The sequence below is a fragment of the Actinia tenebrosa genome, unplaced genomic scaffold (genome assembly GCF_029948245.1).
Source record: "Actinia tenebrosa isolate PJP-AT-01 unplaced genomic scaffold, QUT_ActTen_1.0 PGA_scaffold4__44_contigs__length_22323623, whole genome shotgun sequence".
NCBI lineage: Eukaryota > Metazoa > Cnidaria > Anthozoa > Actiniaria > Actiniidae > Actinia > Actinia tenebrosa.
The window spans coordinates 9,258,477-9,275,425 of NW_028292581.1; the positions used below are offsets into that span (position 1 = coordinate 9,258,477).

The 16,949-nt window shown below is 37.7% G+C and overlaps 4 protein-coding genes across 4 annotated transcripts; 2 read left to right on the forward strand and 2 right to left on the reverse strand.

Annotated features, from left to right (window-relative positions):
* Positions 1 to 2,819: 2,819 nt before the first annotated feature.
* LOC116296724 (uncharacterized) lies at positions 2,820 to 11,906 on the forward strand. Its single transcript, XM_031704794.2, has 2 exons — positions 2,820 to 3,150; positions 10,891 to 11,906. Exons 1-2 carry the CDS (start codon positions 2,879 to 2,881, stop codon positions 11,570 to 11,572), a joined length of 954 nt encoding a protein of 317 aa, XP_031560654.1. The 5' UTR covers positions 2,820 to 2,878; the 3' UTR covers positions 11,573 to 11,906.
* On the forward strand, positions 4,776 to 8,138 carry LOC148907001 (uncharacterized). Its single transcript, XM_089036397.1, has 7 exons — positions 4,776 to 5,404; positions 5,501 to 5,613; positions 5,701 to 6,044; positions 6,183 to 6,323; positions 6,473 to 6,547; positions 6,716 to 6,863; positions 7,083 to 8,138. Exons 1-7 carry the CDS (start codon positions 4,776 to 4,778, stop codon positions 7,496 to 7,498), a joined length of 1,866 nt encoding a protein of 621 aa, XP_088892523.1. The 3' UTR covers positions 7,499 to 8,138.
* Positions 7,491 to 8,649, reverse strand: LOC148907002 (uncharacterized). The gene is made up of 3 exons (XM_089036681.1): positions 8,441 to 8,649; positions 8,117 to 8,214; positions 7,491 to 7,975 (listed from the first exon to the last, which is right to left on the reverse strand). Exons 1-3 carry the CDS (start codon positions 8,603 to 8,605, stop codon positions 7,582 to 7,584), a joined length of 657 nt encoding a protein of 218 aa, XP_088892807.1. The 5' UTR covers positions 8,606 to 8,649; the 3' UTR covers positions 7,491 to 7,581.
* A 23-nt stretch (positions 11,907 to 11,929) lies between the features above and the next one.
* On the reverse strand, positions 11,930 to 16,719 carry LOC116296715 (uncharacterized). The gene is made up of 4 exons (XM_031704782.1): positions 16,583 to 16,719; positions 16,307 to 16,438; positions 15,252 to 15,501; positions 11,930 to 14,581 (listed from the first exon to the last, which is right to left on the reverse strand). Exons 2-4 carry the CDS (start codon positions 16,393 to 16,395, stop codon positions 13,355 to 13,357), a joined length of 1,566 nt encoding a protein of 521 aa, XP_031560642.1. The 5' UTR covers positions 16,396 to 16,438; positions 16,583 to 16,719; the 3' UTR covers positions 11,930 to 13,354.
* Positions 16,720 to 16,949: the final 230 nt, after the last annotated feature.

The following is a 16,949-nucleotide window of genomic DNA, read 5'->3' on the forward strand; positions in this document are numbered from 1 at the left end:
GGCTAGGTTAGCTCCCTTATCACGTGATCTTATCTTCCTCGTGTCCTTTTTCGGCGACTCCAGATTGTCGAGATCTACTTTTGTAATCTCCATGAATTATTTTAAAAATGCTGACTAATCCAAGTGGATAAAGGACAATGCAAGATCAATGGATGATCGTCAGATGAAGGCTTAAGACGTTTGCCTGCTGTTGAGCCTAAAGTGTTGGGACATGCAACTCAAAGTAATCTTTTATCAATCATGAGGCTTTTCAACCAATTTAGAAAGATTAATTATAATCTTGATAAACCTGTATTATATAAGTACTGACCTCCTATGGCAAGCGGTACTCTACGCATACGAATAGTTCCTTCAGTCATATGTCCCTGCGCCATCTTGAAAGGTAGCCGTGCCTTTAAATCGAAGCAACACGAACGGTGAGCTCGAGCCTTGCAATGATAGAGACTTTTTTGAACGACCTTGGACAATTATTTACATGTTTTTATCATTGCAAAAATGACCCAAAATGACATTTGCTTAATTATTTTTGTGCCTCGTCTTTATTTCTCGAAGACAGTTTGTAATTCAACTTTTCGCGCGCTTTCCGAAAACGCGTCTTCTTTTTCCGTACATTAATCGGCATTGTCATCGTAAACAAACAAAATTGGAACTCATTAGAAAAAGCGGTCAAAGTTAGTTACTACATAAAGGCTTTTACAGTAAAGCTTCATTTTTTGTAGAACATTACGAAAACTAAAGTCTAAAATAATGGTATTGGCATACGTTTTATTTTGAGATTTCATTTTTCACGAAAACTCGTTGTTTCCTTGTTGGTTGTCGCATCTGTTACTTGTTTTGTTTTTGGTTGTTGATAGTGGTTTCAGTAAATGGTCGTCTGTTTTTTTTTTTTGTAGTTAGGTCAGCGTTGTTTAATGAAACAAAAGCTAATCATTGTCTAACTGAAAAAGAATGAAAAACAAGGGAAAAAGAAAAAAAACATTCCATGATTTCCAATTTTTATCAGTATCGAGTTCATCCAAATTTAGCTTTTCCACGGCGGCAAAAATCGGCCGCTAACCTGAGCAGGTTAAACTAATAACTACATGTCATCGCCCACGAGTATGATGTATGTGTGATTGTTTCAGTTATTCTGATTGAATTGATATATGTTTGTTTCTGAATGGATACTAAATAGTGATCACTTATATTTAAAAATAAACGTCCTTTCCAACCAACGGTCTTTCTGGTTTGAATCAGCCGTACGATATTAATATATTTACCACGTCCATCAACGGTCTTTATGGTTTGAATCAGCTGTACGTACGCTCTGAGTATTTACCACTTCACTATCCGTGCCAAGCAGCGCCGGCGTCGCTTCTTTAGCGATTACTCTCCTTTAATAAGTTAATCAAATTTACCTTCAGTACAGTAAAATAGACCGGGGTAGGAAAGCAAGAGCGGTTCTTGTGTGCTCTCGTCTGCTCGGATAATCCAATTATTTTCACTTTGTTTCCTTCCCTCGTTCGGGCTTCGTTTCGCGTTCGCCAAAGTCATATCTGTCATCGCTGTGTAAACAAAGTGTCCTATGTACTGCCAAAATAATTGGATTATCCGAGCAGACGAGAGCACACAAGAACCACTCTTGCTTTCCTACCCCGGTCTATTTTACTGTACTGAAGGTAAATTTGATTAACTTGTTAAAGGAGAGTAATCGCTAACAAAGCGACGCCGGCGCTGCTTGGCACGGATAGTGAAATGCAGCTGATTCAAACCATAAAGACCATTGGTGGACGTGGTAAATATATTAATATCGTACGGCTGATTCAAACCAGAAAGACCGTTGGTTGGAGAGGACGTTTAAGTGATCACTATTTAGTATCCATTTAGAAACAAACCGATATCAATTCAATCAGAATAACTGAAACAATCACACATACATCTAAAACCCAATGCGTCTTTCCTTGCGCCCTTGAGCAAAAGTAACTAATTAATCGTTGTTCAATAAGGATGTCTATCAGTCTATATCTTGATGGTATCAGTTTCGAGATTTTTTTCCTTAAAAAAAACCCAACAAGACAGCCGATAATTGTTCTAGTGTCCTGGCATTTGACCCTCCTTCGTTATAGCTAGGCTCAATTAGAGATGAATACTTAGAAAGCTGCAAAGTTTCCGCGCAATGAGATATTCGAATTCTTTCTTAAATGGTTCATTATCAGTCGGCTCTGCATAGAACTATATAAAAGCTGTAGACTCTGTTACACTCCACTCCATATTACCCTAAGGCGTGGTCTTATGCAATAGAAAACATAACTCCCGCATCGATTGAGGTGCCCTCTCATGTTTTCAAACGTACATCCTTGCAATGGTTGAATAGATTTGTATCTTGGACGTAACATGATGTTTTGCCCATTTAAGACTACGTTTCATTCTCTTTTTGTTTTCTTCGCCAGTCACAAAATTTGTATGTCTCAAGTTTTATAAAATGTATATGTTTATATTGTGACAAATAAACTAAACTAAACTAAACTTTCTAATTCTTTCACTCATTTCTTTGTTTAACGGTTGTGCATAAAAGACACATGAGATATCAGGATACGACTCAAACAAAGAATATTTTTTCCAAGGATGACACATGGTGTGAAATTGGAAAACATTACGCGCCTAAGCTAAAGAGGTATTCAATCCAGTCAAAACAATTTAATGCCAAGGTCACTGGAAAGCAAGTTAGTGACCTTTTACTGGCATCACACTATACTAGCTAACCTAGCCACACACAAAATGTGCCAAGACCTGAGGTTATTCAATGACAATTTTTAAAGTACCTGTGAGTGAAGCACAAGTGAGGCTTTCTGTTAGGTTTGTCACTACTGAACACCGTCTTGCCTGGCGGTGTATAATAATGCTGTCATTTATTTTTCTAATATTTCTACTTTTGGGTTCGGCGACAAACGAAAAGGAAGGATTATTCCAATCAGTTCTTGTCATGGCCGTAAAGCAAAATGGCAACGAGTTCCAAGGCTTCTTCCAGGTCAATCAAACATATGAGATTCGGTTTATCATTCGAAATGACTTCATGTATCTAAGGAAAATGAGAGGCCAAGATTTGGTTTTATTCTATCAATATAGTCCAGACGTGCATTATCTGAAGGTATTTGATAGTGGGATTCTAAGGTAAGATTAAGTTCTTGGACCTTTAATCTTTAACATTAATCATATGGGCAGTAGCTAGTCAGCGCGTCAGAGGAGGAACGCTGCCTCGTTACGTTTGAATTAAACTATTAAACAACAGACTACTCTAATGAATTACCGAAAGCAAGGCCCTATTAGGAATAAAATTCCAACAGCGACACGAGAACGTTCCGAAATTGCGACATTAGGCAATTGTGAAATTGTGACGAAGGACATGGATACATGTTGAATTAAAGTGCTTATGACCCCTAACGTTTGTGTAGCACCTGCCTTATGGCAAATTATCTGAATAAAAATAAATAAATAATATATCTTTTTAGAAGGGTGTCTCCAATAATTAAGGGGAAACGATGCAAATACAGCAATGAATTCTATCCTAAAGTTTGGGGTTCCGCCGGCTTATTTGAATAGAAAATTGAATTGCAACAAGGAGAACGACAAAAAACAAAAAACAAAAAAACAACGACAACAACAACAACAAACAAACAAAAAACAAACAAACAAACAAACAAAACAAAAACAAACAAACAAACAAAGGAAAACAAGAAAGGGCGTTAAGACGTAGATTCAATGTTAATTCAAAAACGTGCTTGCAAGCTCAAAGTCTAATTTAAGACATTCCTGCTGAAATGACGTGAATGAGACTTGAAAAATGTTACTTCAAAGAAAAAGAGTTATATCCGCCATAATCATGTGTCTTCTACTCTTGGGAGTAACATGAGGTCTGGACGCCACGCAGCTTCACTTGGAGCATCGCGTACAATTCGGGGTCACTTCCGGCGACTTTTACTCATTTGCATATTCTTGTCGGAGCGGCTATCACATTTCATGCGTATTTACATCGAGGGATTACAGAGAACAATGTTAAATTCGTACTTTCAACTCTCGTTGGCAATAAGGAAGAAGCATCAATAAAAAATGTAACATCGAAAAATAAAAGTAATACAACGATAGTTTGCTTTGCTTTATTCTTACCTCTTAGCTACTGATCGATCTAACGATTTTTTTTGAGTGAATTCAGTCCCGAAATGGCGTCCTCTTGTATGGAAAGTAGGACATTGAATGAAGAAACGTAATGCTGTGTCTTAGTAGTGCCTTTCATAACAAATGTAACATCGGAAATTTGATGTACATTCACTGCCTTAAATAAATTCTGCATTTGTTCCTTTCTCCTTTTAATGTGATATACGATTTCTTGAAGTATTTGTTTAGTCATCTGGGAGGCTAGTTCTACGATGAGAGTCCAGAATCGCTCGAGAATCGCGTTCAATTTACAATCGTTTTTCTCCTTCTTCGTCCGCCATATTGAAAAAATTGACTAGCCAGGTCCCTCGTTGCTTTGGAAACAATGCTCTTAGTCACCAGTTTCTATTCAAGACTCATCTTTTTTTTACCGAGAGAACAGAGATTTCGAGGTTTGGAGTCAAGGAATCAAACCGCGCAAAGCCTGGGTCCAAAATTGTTCGCGGGAAATCTTGAAATTTATTGTCAGCGCGGGTAATCATGGCATATTCAATAAGGGGACAAAGAATGATGAAAACGTTTGTAAAAGCTTACAGAGTAACGATTCCGGACTTGTAAAAAGACGAACAAAAGGTTAACAAGGTATGGCAGAAAAAGCCTGTTTCAATTTGAGTGATGGTGAGGATAGCGTGCCACCGTGGGCAGTCATAGCGCCACAATACATCAATGTAATAAGACCATGTGTTAACACAACAAGCCGTCGTTATATTTTGGAGTACAACGGAGAAGCACCTTGGCAATGGAGAAAATTACAGCCGTCTTATCCAGCTATATACCTAAATGCCATGAATGAAAGCCTGAGACCCCTGGGATATACAATTTCTTCTAAGGCACACAGAGTGGGGACGCAATTAAAAACCACAACATATCGATTCAACAAAAGAGTTGGAAAAATGAATTCAAAGTCAAGAAAAATGACAATATCATCATCTTGGTTCCAAATGGTTATTCAAGAGGATGAGATCAAAACTGTACCTGAAAATGTTATCAAAGAAAAAGAGGAGGAAATGAAAAAATTGCAAGAGGAGCTAGTGGAGGTGAATAGGCATTTGACACATCAAAGTGCAAAAGTGCTAGAACTGTTGAAGGAATCTTCGAGTTTCAACGAAGGAAATGACAGTTTAAAGAAATATAAGAAAGAATTAATAAACAAAGGGAAACAAATACAAGACGTGCAGTGTCGTCAGAAGAATAGGAAGATCAAACAAATTAGGTGAGTTGCAAATCATACACACAGATGTAAATTATTTACTGCTACGGTGTTAATTTACTATTCATTGCACTTATTTATTTCTTTATTTTATTATAGGGACCAAGCAAGTTCAGTGTTGTGGTTTGCAGAAACATTTGGGTTGACACCTAAGAGTTTGACTGTTAAGGAGCAATGTACTGGCACAGAACATAAAATTACTCTTTGTAGTGGTAGGTTGTCAGGCTTTGTAAAATTGAACTCAAAGTGAAAAAGATATATTTATTTAAACTCATACATGCTCCAATATATTTATTTAGGAACAACACCTTTGCCAAATAATCAACCAGAGCAACCCTCTGTGGTAACAGATCAAGGTGCTCCACCTCAGACTCCACCTCAAACTCCACCTCAGACTCCAACTCAGACTCCAACTCAGACTCCAACTCAGATCCCACCTCAACAAACACAACCAACAGACAACATCTCACCAACAAGAAAGTACAGGATAGAGAAATTTCTTGCTCTAGAAGAAGAGGAGAGAGAAAAAGTGATGGAGCTTACCTCCATTCTCAATAAATTTGGGGTACCCAAAAAAGACCAAAAAAAATCACACCTCAACAACCTTTTGCATGCTATACATACCTGTGGAGTAGGATTTCAGGTAGGTATTCTTTTTAAGCTTTCAATGATATTAATCTCCATTAATATTAAACTCCAAAATGATTTAATAAGCTAACTACCACAATTCCCCCCAAAAAACACATAACACAATGTAAAATGTATTGCTACTTTACTTTAGATATGGTATGACAAAGACAATAAGCTGGATTGGACTTCGCTAATGGGTGATGACAAAAAAAAATTGTTGAGGAATCTGCCCTCAAAGTTTTCTTCATTTGTGCACCCAAAAATATTAGCATCAGTCACAAAGCTTTGGAAGGTACTTATCATTTAGTTGTAATAGGTCTTTCTTTTAAGAAAAAATAAGGTAAAGCATGTATATTAAAAAACATGAAGTGTGAAGTATGTGGATACATTAAATAGCCATATTAATGATTTTGAGCTTAAATCTACCACATTTTGTTACAGGATTTTGCCGCACTTTATGATGTGATGACTAACCTATCTCCCACTACAGAAGACATCAATACCTTTCACACAAAGGTAAAAGAATATTTAGTTATATTATTCTCATTTTTTAAAATGGCCATAATACTTTAAAGTACTGTCAACCACTGTATATCAGTTTTCTCAATGGTTGTATCTCTTTTAGACCTACATGTATTGCTACAAGCAATCTTACAGTATATTATATAAAATTTTCATTGTCAGGCAAATGAATGGGCCAAGCTTCTCCTTAGCATGAAAAGTGAAGGCTATAACTGGATGAACCCCATCACACCTTATATACATATCATGGTGTACCACATGCCGAAACTACTTGAGGAGTATTGTAGTCTTAAAATTTTTACAGGGCAAGGTATGGTAAACAAATGAATAATTAATTATTTAAAATTATTTAATTACAATTATTCATATTGGATTTCTACATTTTATATACTGTAAATTTGTGTGAAATAACAAAAAGTAATGTGTGCAAAAGATGTACACATTTTATTTTATTACTCCTGCTTCCATAGAAACAACAATGCAGCCCACACTAGTTTAACCCAAGTTATCATCTCTTTATAAATTTAAGGTGTAGAGAAAAAAAATGATGTAATGAGGAAAGCATTCCATAGGTCTATCAACAGATGGGATGCTTGCAAGTCCCTTTTGCTTATTGATAAGAGACAAGAAAGTCTGCAAACAAGCACAAGACAAAAGAGGCCTTACCAAAAGCTCGATAACAAGTTTTGGGATCAAGGTGGCAAACTGTTAGTAGCAGGAAAATACAAAAGAATTTCTCAACCAGTGCTGGCAGAAGTTGAAACAGAGAATATAACTCCAACCATTTCCACAACTGCAGAAGTACATACTGAAGATTCTTTAAAAAAAATGCTAAACTCACAGCTTAGAGATGTAGTGTGTCAGCTAACTGGGGAGAGACTGAACAAGAGAACACGCAGAAATATTCTTATTGACACAATTTTAACAAAACAATCCCAACAGTAACTGAACATTTTATAAACAAATTATGTTGAAATTGAGTACAAACACTACATATTTATTACTCTGTCCTGCAGAGTTTATAACATCTACATGTTATGTTTTCTAAAACTTATTGTTAGCTTCTGTATCCATCTTCTTTCTTTTTTTGAACCATCCTTGTTGTACATTTGGCGTGATCGTGAAAGGAAAGGATGAAGTTGAATAGGATAAGTAATTTTTCGAACTGTCCCACGTCTTCTATAAGTCATATCCCATCCTAGGGGAAAGTATCTCCTTGGAAAGTCTTGAGCACTTAGTGCATATGTCTCTTTTGAACAGACTTTCCCCCTTCCACCAAAAATGTGCCTGAAAACAGCATGGTTGAAAATGATGGTGGTATCGGACTGAAGAGAGTCTGTCAAGCCACCATCAATTGCATTTCTTATCAACTCGACATGGGCTAGCACAGTTTTAGGTTCAGGGTTTGGTTTTTCAAATGTTCTGCAATTAAGAAACATTATCTTAGCATATTTATAGGTACTCTTTGTTCATCATGTATACAATCAGTAATTACATGACATTTGTACAAAATCGTTAGGAATATAAGAATATAAGCCAATGAAGATGTTAGTCAGAACTTACTCAATGACAGACTTGTCTAATATGTGTGATTCTATTTCCCACGAATTGTACTCGGAACCCCACGAGTCCCATTTAATTAGAAATTCTCTCTCGCTATCCTGCATCAAAGAACATACGCGCATTATTAAACGGCTCATAGCTAGGAGGAAACGTGGAAAATCCCGATAGAGGAAACGACTTACAGCTTACTAAATTAGCTCATAAATTATATATATAAGGAAGTAAAAAAATTGTTTATTTTGTTATAGTCTAGAAATGATGGGCCTTCCCTTTGCTGGACAAAATAAATGTAGATGTAGAAAATGTAATCGCTGTAAAACTCACCTTTTTCTGCCTGACGGCCAATATTTCCTCCACCTTGTAAACCCCCTGCGTTTTAAGCTTTTTTCTAGCCTTTAACTGTTTTTCGCTCCATTCGTCCGCCGTTGAAAACGAATGGAGTCGTTTATAAAATCCTTCTTCACGTTTAGCCAACTTAGCCGCCATCATGAATTTTGAGACACGCTAGATATAACCGGAAGTTTTGGGATTTCAACCAATCATGTCGCGATTAAAACAATTACATTGTTTGGAGCTCGTACTCATTCTTCCACACGGTCATGACCTATTTTTGAGGGCAATTGTACGCGATGGTGAGCTAAAATTGGTAATCCCTCGGATACAATAAGCCGGTGAATATTGTTATAATAAAAGTAATTGACAAAGTCTTGATAACATAAGTTAGTAATGAGGCTATTCAGGGGGTTCAGTGGGGGTGGGGAGTGAGGGTATCCATGTCTTTCGTCACAATTTCACAATTGCCTATGTCGCAATTTTGGAATGTTCTCGTGTAGCTGTTGGAATTTTACTTCAAATAGGGCCTTCGGTAATTCATTAGAGTAGTCTGTTGTTTGTCGCGCTAGTTGGTGTCGCCATTTCAAGTCCATGTCGCTTGTCGAAATTTATCCCTGTCAAGGCCTCATTGATGTTTGCATGCATGCACCGGTCAACGCCCGTCCCCCGGCCCTCGGGACTGGGCGGTGAATTAACGCGGCGAAACCGGGGATTTAACGGGCATTTAACAGAGTGAATGCACGAACACATACGGGGAATCGAATTTGATGCTTACTTCAACAGTAACAATATTAGCAACAACGACTTCAATGATTTTTGACGGCTACCGGTGGAAATGTTTTAAATTCAACACTGTATGAATGTTAATTTCTCCGCCCTGTCCCGGAGGTCTGGGGTGCGGGGGGTTCAATTGACTGGTGCATAATATCCAGAGATGTGAGATAAGAGGTTAATAGGTTCTTGAAAAAATTAATGACTTCGTCAATGCTATCATCTGTTCAAATTTAGCATGTTATAAAGTATTACGCTGTCCATCAGTAATCGATTATTGTTAATCCATAAATGAAGTTGAAGCCATGGTATGGCGCAATCTGTAGACGTACACTTCAATCATTGCGCAAGTGCGCGTCCATATAAATGCGAGATTTCCTAGTCAGCTTTTGACGAAACATCGAATAAAAACGTTTCGCCTAATCTTACAAATCTGTGTGGAAAGTTATCCGACATTGACTTTTATGCGACCGGATACAAGGCATTTCTGAGTTCGATAAACAAGATGCCGTTTTGTTTTGTGGTTTAGCTTCGCTACCAACTTCTTTTGTTTATCATTCCTTATATAGTGTTGTTTAAACCGAAGCTGAAGCGTGCAATGACTTTGTTTGTTGAACTCAGTTATATTGATCTTGTTTGTTGAAGTCACAATTGCGCATTAAATAATCGGTACGTGCAAATCGTCTCTGTGTTGTCGGGGTCACCGGCCTTGGTGTAGGAAAAACAGTCTTAATTACTTTTCCCTCTGGAGATACCGAAACAAAAGACGAGCTAATATACATATCTATATATCTAGGTACATTAAAATAATATTTTCCCTTTCGATATGAACAGCGACAATACAGACGGCGTGCTCGAGCATCATTGAAAAAATTCGCCGGTGGATCATGTTTTGTCTATTTGAGAGATTCCCTTGATTAGACAAGACAAAATAAGTAAAACAATTAATTAGATGATGTTATCTAAATCCCGATGTTTTGATGCTTTCATCACAGATTAGTGGGATCCGCTTAGATTAAAGTGTTCAGTAGGGCACATGATGGTATTCAGTCTCTCAAGATCTGAACTGGTGATTATAAACTTAGAATGAATCTTTTCAAGTCGTTTATCATTTTTCCTGACGTGTATATAAAGAAGGCGTCTATCTGAAAACTCTACGTTAACATTGCATGTAAATTCGTAATATTCAGACTTAGATGAAATTAGATTGTTAACAATCAGAATAAGAACTAATAAGAATTTGTAGCTTTGAAACGCATAAAAACGTACTACGCATGTCCGATAAAATGGCGGGTACTAAAAATGGTGGACACTTTTGTGGGAGATCATGTTTCATGACGTAACAAACAATGAACTGATTTGCAATTCGCACGTAAAAAATCGATAGAGTGAAGAGTAGTGAGTCGAGCGATATTTTGCGTTAAGGAATCAGCTTAAATAGTTCGTCTAGATTTGTCATTGAATCTAGTAATTAAGATTAGAAAGGATATCGTATGTGCAATCTCAAGAATCTTACGTTGTGCATCCAGATTCATCGGAATAAAATTTGAGGAATGAAATAATCGAAAATACATCAGCTTTCGATTCAATACTTTCCATACATCGGTTCACTGGTCGAATCACAAAATGATAAATTGCGTTTAATGATTTATGTCCTTTGAATTTTAAAGGTACAAGAGCAAGGAATTCAGTCTTCCATTCGATACACCACAAGAAGGCTTGTTAAAATGCTTGCGGAAATGCATACGAACCAAACTTAAAGACATCGAATCGTTTTCTCGATTTCTTCGAGCAAAACGATCGTTCAGGACACCGCAACAACGTCTCAGTTGGAGTGAAGTGGTAATTCTAGCAAACATGTCTGAGGCGGTTGCACAACGAATGCTGTATGCCTCAAAAGTCCAAAAACAGTTGATTCAACGCTTTCATTTGCTGGTTCAGGGACTAGTAAATGCTGTTGGACCCCCCTTACATACTATCAAGCCTTCAACCCGTGCTAACCTCTATTCCAAGGCCGTTCTTAGTGACACTGATTTCCCTGCAGCCTCTGACTACGCAGAAGCACCAAAAACGGAGAATACTACGTCACGTTACCATAGCAATCATTCTTTAAGCAGCTGTAGTGACATGCGCTATACTTCATACCAGACACATTGTTTTGGTATGTGTGGTTCGTATTGTTGGTGCTGGCCTTGGGTCTGCGGTGACTGTTGTCTTCACAAGGGTTGTCTACAGCATGACATTTGTTGTCAGAAACGCGGATACTTGTCCATCTACTGTTTCTCTCCGTGGGTTTTTGGTTTTGACTGCGAGAATGGTTATTTGGGCTATCCTGAGTGCTTGTATACTTAACCAGTGGCTTAGCTAGTGTACCATAGTTGGAGGGGGCTAGCACACACGCGTTTTGGCACGAAAATTGCCGCCAAATCCACAGGTAGCCTAACAAAGCATTCTTAAATAGTAACGCTACATTTGAACAATGCTCCACTTCTCTGTTGCTAAGGTTGTGCGCCTCGACTTTCTGCAGAATATTCACGTGTTCCAGTCAAGGTCCGTGGAATTTTAAAGTGTTTGTATTGTTGAAGTTCTGCATTCTTTACTTTCCCGTTGGTATTTGTGAATATTTGCAAACTGATATGAGGATAAGCATGAGCTAGGGGGGTTGATGGGAAGAAATGGGGCCAGGAGATTGATAGACAAGCAATAGTATTGATCAGAAGGAATCGTTTATTAAACACTTTTTCTTTATAAAAAAATATTCTAATCTACTACAAAATAAAGTCTAGCTACTGCACTCATATAAACCTCTTCCAAACGATTACATTGTTTTTGTTTTTTTTAATTTTTTGTTTCAAATATAACAATTTTTCCAGAAGTCATGCTGTCTCAGCTCTCTCTTTTTCTGTCTGTCTGACTGTCAACAGTTCTCTACGTAAACTCCCACTTTCATGTATACGTAAGAAAGTTTCAACTAGTCTATCAGTACATTAGATCTTGAAAGCAGTATGAGTCTCATCTTATCATTTAAATATTTCTCTAACTTCATTTGTTTATTAATTTTTGCGAAATGTATATTGCTCGGGAACACCTTTAAAACCACGTAAAACTTTAATGGAAAACGTCTGACTGTCTGACTTGTGCTAATATTTTTTCATTTAAAAACCATTTGCATTGATTGTTTAATAAAGTGAAATCTTTTAAAATCAAGGATCGATGGCGTAGTGGGTAGTGAACTTAATAAAATTGGATGGTTAAAAAATTGAAGGCCAACCACTTTTATATTAAACCAAGTGAATCTTTGACAAGGGGTTACGGAAACAAAACAGCGATTAAGAATAAACTAGATAAGACATGACATTTTTTCTCGGAAATGGAATTATCTCATAAAGATAAAAGTACATTTTTTTTTTTTGAACAGTTAAAGTGTGTGCAAAATAAAACCCAAAACTTAAGATTTTTCTTTTCAATTTATAAGACCGTACCTTTGTATGCACTTTAAAGGGATTTAATAAGAGCCCTTTAGCTTGAGCGTAATGTCGTCCCATTTCAGCCCACGTGTCATATTGAGAATGAGATGGTTTGTTGGAGTTGTATCCATATTCATCAGGGTCTGGAAGGGTATTCGCGGGAGCCGGGAAACGGATAAAATATAGCGCGGGATCCGGGAAACTAGAAAAAAATCTTACATGATTCGGGATATTGATATCGGCCGTGACTTGGGAGTTACCGAATTCAATGTCCGGGATAAGGGATCGCCCCCCAGATTTTCGGGAAAAACGTGAAAACATTAAATAAAATAAAATATTTAAACGCCATTGAATATGTTGGATTGTTCGTCGCTTACAATTGTCGCGAGACGCGGGATTTCAGGAAAAAATAGCGGATGATTCGGGATCCTGTTAAACAAAGAAATAATACTCTAGGGAATGGCACGTTATCTTAGATGGGAAAGCATGACACCCAAGCTAAAGAGGTCTATTAATATTAATATTCTATTGATTTGCCATGGAATGTTATGGCCCAGACTGGAAAAAAGTTCTGTTAATTGTAACCCAATAAAGATCACATCCAGAAAGCGCCATGTCGATTAATTGTCAACACCAACTATCTTTTCCTTTTAGTCCAGGAATTTTACTACTTATTTCCTACCATAACTGCACTCTTTTCTTGATTCTTCTGCTCTAAGGCTTTCTCAATCGTCTGAGGTTCCGTCGTTTTATGTGTAGTGATCTTAGCGGCCTTCTTCTGCGTTTCTCGTTCTTGCACCCACTGAAGATAAGAACACTGCTCCTTCGCTTTACGGACGTAGTCAGAATTATATGTTGTCTGGCAAAGGATGTCACCACCTTTTACGTGTAGCTTCTGTATTGGTAAATGTGGTGTACTTGGTTTTCCTCCCGTGGCTCCCTGGAAGTCTTGCATGGTGACAGAACCATCTTGGTAGAACTTCGTCACTGGTTTCAGGTAGAAAGCAGATTCGTGTAGATCTCCATACCGTTGAAAAGGAACCGAGCGGTAGTGCTTGAATTGACTCTTGTATGCCGTTTCGTCATGGAACTTGGACTTGCTTGGTTCTGTGCGAGTGGGCGGTCGAATTTGAGGCATTTTGACAGGTTCTTTCTGAGTAAAATCACGCATCGCTTGTGTTTTGGTTTCCATCTTCGCCAATGGTTTAGAGTACGTGCCAGCGTCAGGTTTCAATATTTTGGTTTTTCCAATGGTCTTAGGGTCCCAAACGATTTTGTAAAAGTCATTATTTGTCGTCAAGAAGTGCCTGTTATTATTCATGGCTAGATTGACAGTCTCAGGAGGCGGTGGAATTGGTTTAGTCGGCTCGGGCATTTTTCCGCCATAACCCGGAAAATCACTCTTGAACTGTGTATCTGACTGGAACTTTGCGCGTTGGTTCGCCTTTAACTGGGATTGTTTCTTACGAGCTTCTTGTCGGCCTTCCATCTCTGGTGTCTTATAGGTGTCTCTGTGTGTGGTCCCATAAAAGTGGTCTCCTTCGATTCCTATCGTCACCTGGTCTTCAGCAGGCCTGCACAAATCAGCCACTTTCACGTACTTGCCTTTATAAACCTCCTGGTTGGTTGTTTTCATGTCTGCCTTTGGATCCGGAAACAGAATCGAGCCTGTAAAACTCGGTACTTCACCGTAGGTTGGTTGAGGTATACGCTTCTTGGGTGTGAAGGTTGAATTGTGCGTGGTTTGTGACTGGAACTTGGATTCTTTTTGCGTGATGACCGTTTGCGGGCGGGTTATTTTCGGGACAGTTGCGGGTCCTCTGTTAATGAATTCTTCATTGTAGACGGTTAGACCTTCGACTTTTCCTTCAGGCTGGATGTATGATTCTACCATCTGTTTTGAACAGAAAAACGGCATTTGTAAGTAATGATATATCTGTTCGAGTCCAGATTTTATTTTTATATAACTATGATCAGACACTTCGGGATATTTACGAAGGGATGTGGTTGACATATCTCGAAACATCTAACTAAAAAATTAAATCTAGTCAAATCTTTACAAATTTTCTATGATAGAGCATAAGAATGGCTTTTATTATGTCTCATAAAAAAAACACATTTATTTCATTCAGTTATTTTAATGAAGTAAACGCAGAAAATGCCAGCGCGGTGGTGGTATGGGTGGTGCTGGGAGTGGGAGGGTGGGGGGTGGTTGCAATGGTGGGGAGGGTTGCCCTGCCTATTATTTCGCTAACTACACATCGTGGTGGTGGTGGGGTTGGTTTGGAGGATTGCTGATCTCGGATTGAGCACCAGCCCTTATCGCTAGGCACTATTGATGGTTTTTACGGCGGCTATGTTGGATGTTCATCGTCAATGAATTCTTTTGTTATATCCTCCAATATGGTCGCCGTGTCTTTTGTTATTTTAATTCTCTTGGGAATGGTAGAAAACCAACAATTGTATATAGAAAAGTATAAAAAAGTATGCACCTCAGGATTGGGAATTTCATTTCGAGCTGTTCTAATTAAAACAAAAAAATCAAAGTACAACATGCGACCTACCTTGCACGGTTTCGTCCCTGGAATCTCCCTCTTGATGAACTCCATTCTTTGCTCCGTTCGAAAATCCATGGGTGGAGGGTTAGGATTGCGTAGTTTAGGGAGAGGTCTTTTTAGATGTCGTTGTTGTGTATTGTCATGTGGTTTGTATGTTGCCTGATAGTCTGTTGCAACATGGCCCATTCCTGGACGCTTGAATACTTGATGCATCTTGTGGATATTTTTGGTACAGCCATCATGACGATGATATTGCCTGTAAAATGTTCAGACCGGTAACACTCAGTTATAATTTCGGGATTTCACTCACAAACATTTGCTAATAAATTATTGTGCATAAGCAAAAACAAAGCCTTTTTAGATCGTTGAAGGTAGAATTTACCCTCTGAATTAAATTTCTAAACTTTTCACCGCTCGATAGTGCTCGTTTCGATTTGTGTTTCGGTGGGGGTCCTGTGGTTTCTCAAGCTTTGTTTACTTCAGTCAACCCGAGTCAACAGAAACTAGTAAGAATTTTTACACACATAAAATATGATTAAACAAACTGACAAGATTTTAAACATCGAGAGAAAATGCAGCTGGAATAAAAATTACAGCAAATAGTTGAGGCACTCAAGTTTTATTCATTTATTAACCAAAAGAAGTCAACAAGCCTGTACTTGATCCACACATGCGATTATATTACAAACCACGTTAAAAATGCGTTAAATTTTATCGATCGATATCTTTAGTTTTCATATCTTAAGTACCATAGGGTAGTTTAGGGGATTCTTTCTTCTATCGTTACGCAAATCGACGTGACATTTATATGACATTTTATATGCATTAAAATTCGTCTGTACGTACTGTCGATCAAATGTTGTTTTAACTTAATACCTACAAAGCCAGTATGCAAGTAAGGTATACTACATTGACTTTTGATGAATTTCGTAAATAATTAAAAAATCCTTCAGCTTACAGGATACTTTAATTTGGATTTTAATTTTGCGTTGAAATCTTTTTCGCTCATCCGCAGATAGCATGTAGCTACAAAAGCTAAAGATACCCTGAAAACTACTCACCCACAATCGCACAGCTCACAAACACATTTTAGTCCTTTATCGTTGAGAAGCTGCTTAGTAGCAGCTGAATATTCTCTTGAAAGAACCATTTTAACTAGCTTTGTTTTCCCAGAAGCTGTGATACTATAAAAGCTGTGAAAAGAAAAATCAACTATTGTTTAGCATGAGGTCATTAGAACCAAGTTAGAAAACGTGCTGCGAAGCCGAGAAAATCCATTGAAAACCTACATAACCATTTTACTATTTAACTATTGATCATATCCCGTTAATAAATACCTTTTTTATCTTAGCTTTACTTCTTCATGAGTTTTTCTTCCTGATGAACCCTTTTATTGGGTTTTATTCGTCCTGGTTGAAGCGTTTAGTGTTGTGCGGACTTCAAGCTTGTGGTTATGAATGTTGCCCTTGGCAACGGCTATGAATATGTTCCGTATCATATGTTATGCCCCTTGGGAGCTAGTTAGTCTATTATGATTGGCTTAAAAAAATATCTGTAAAGCACCGGCTACTAATACAAACTTTATTTTAATACTGAAGGTTTAAAAGTAACAAAAGCTAAATAATCGAGGATTAAAATAAAAGAATTGGTAATTCATTTTGTATTTCACGATTGCTGATAAATATATTACAATTCTGAAAAATC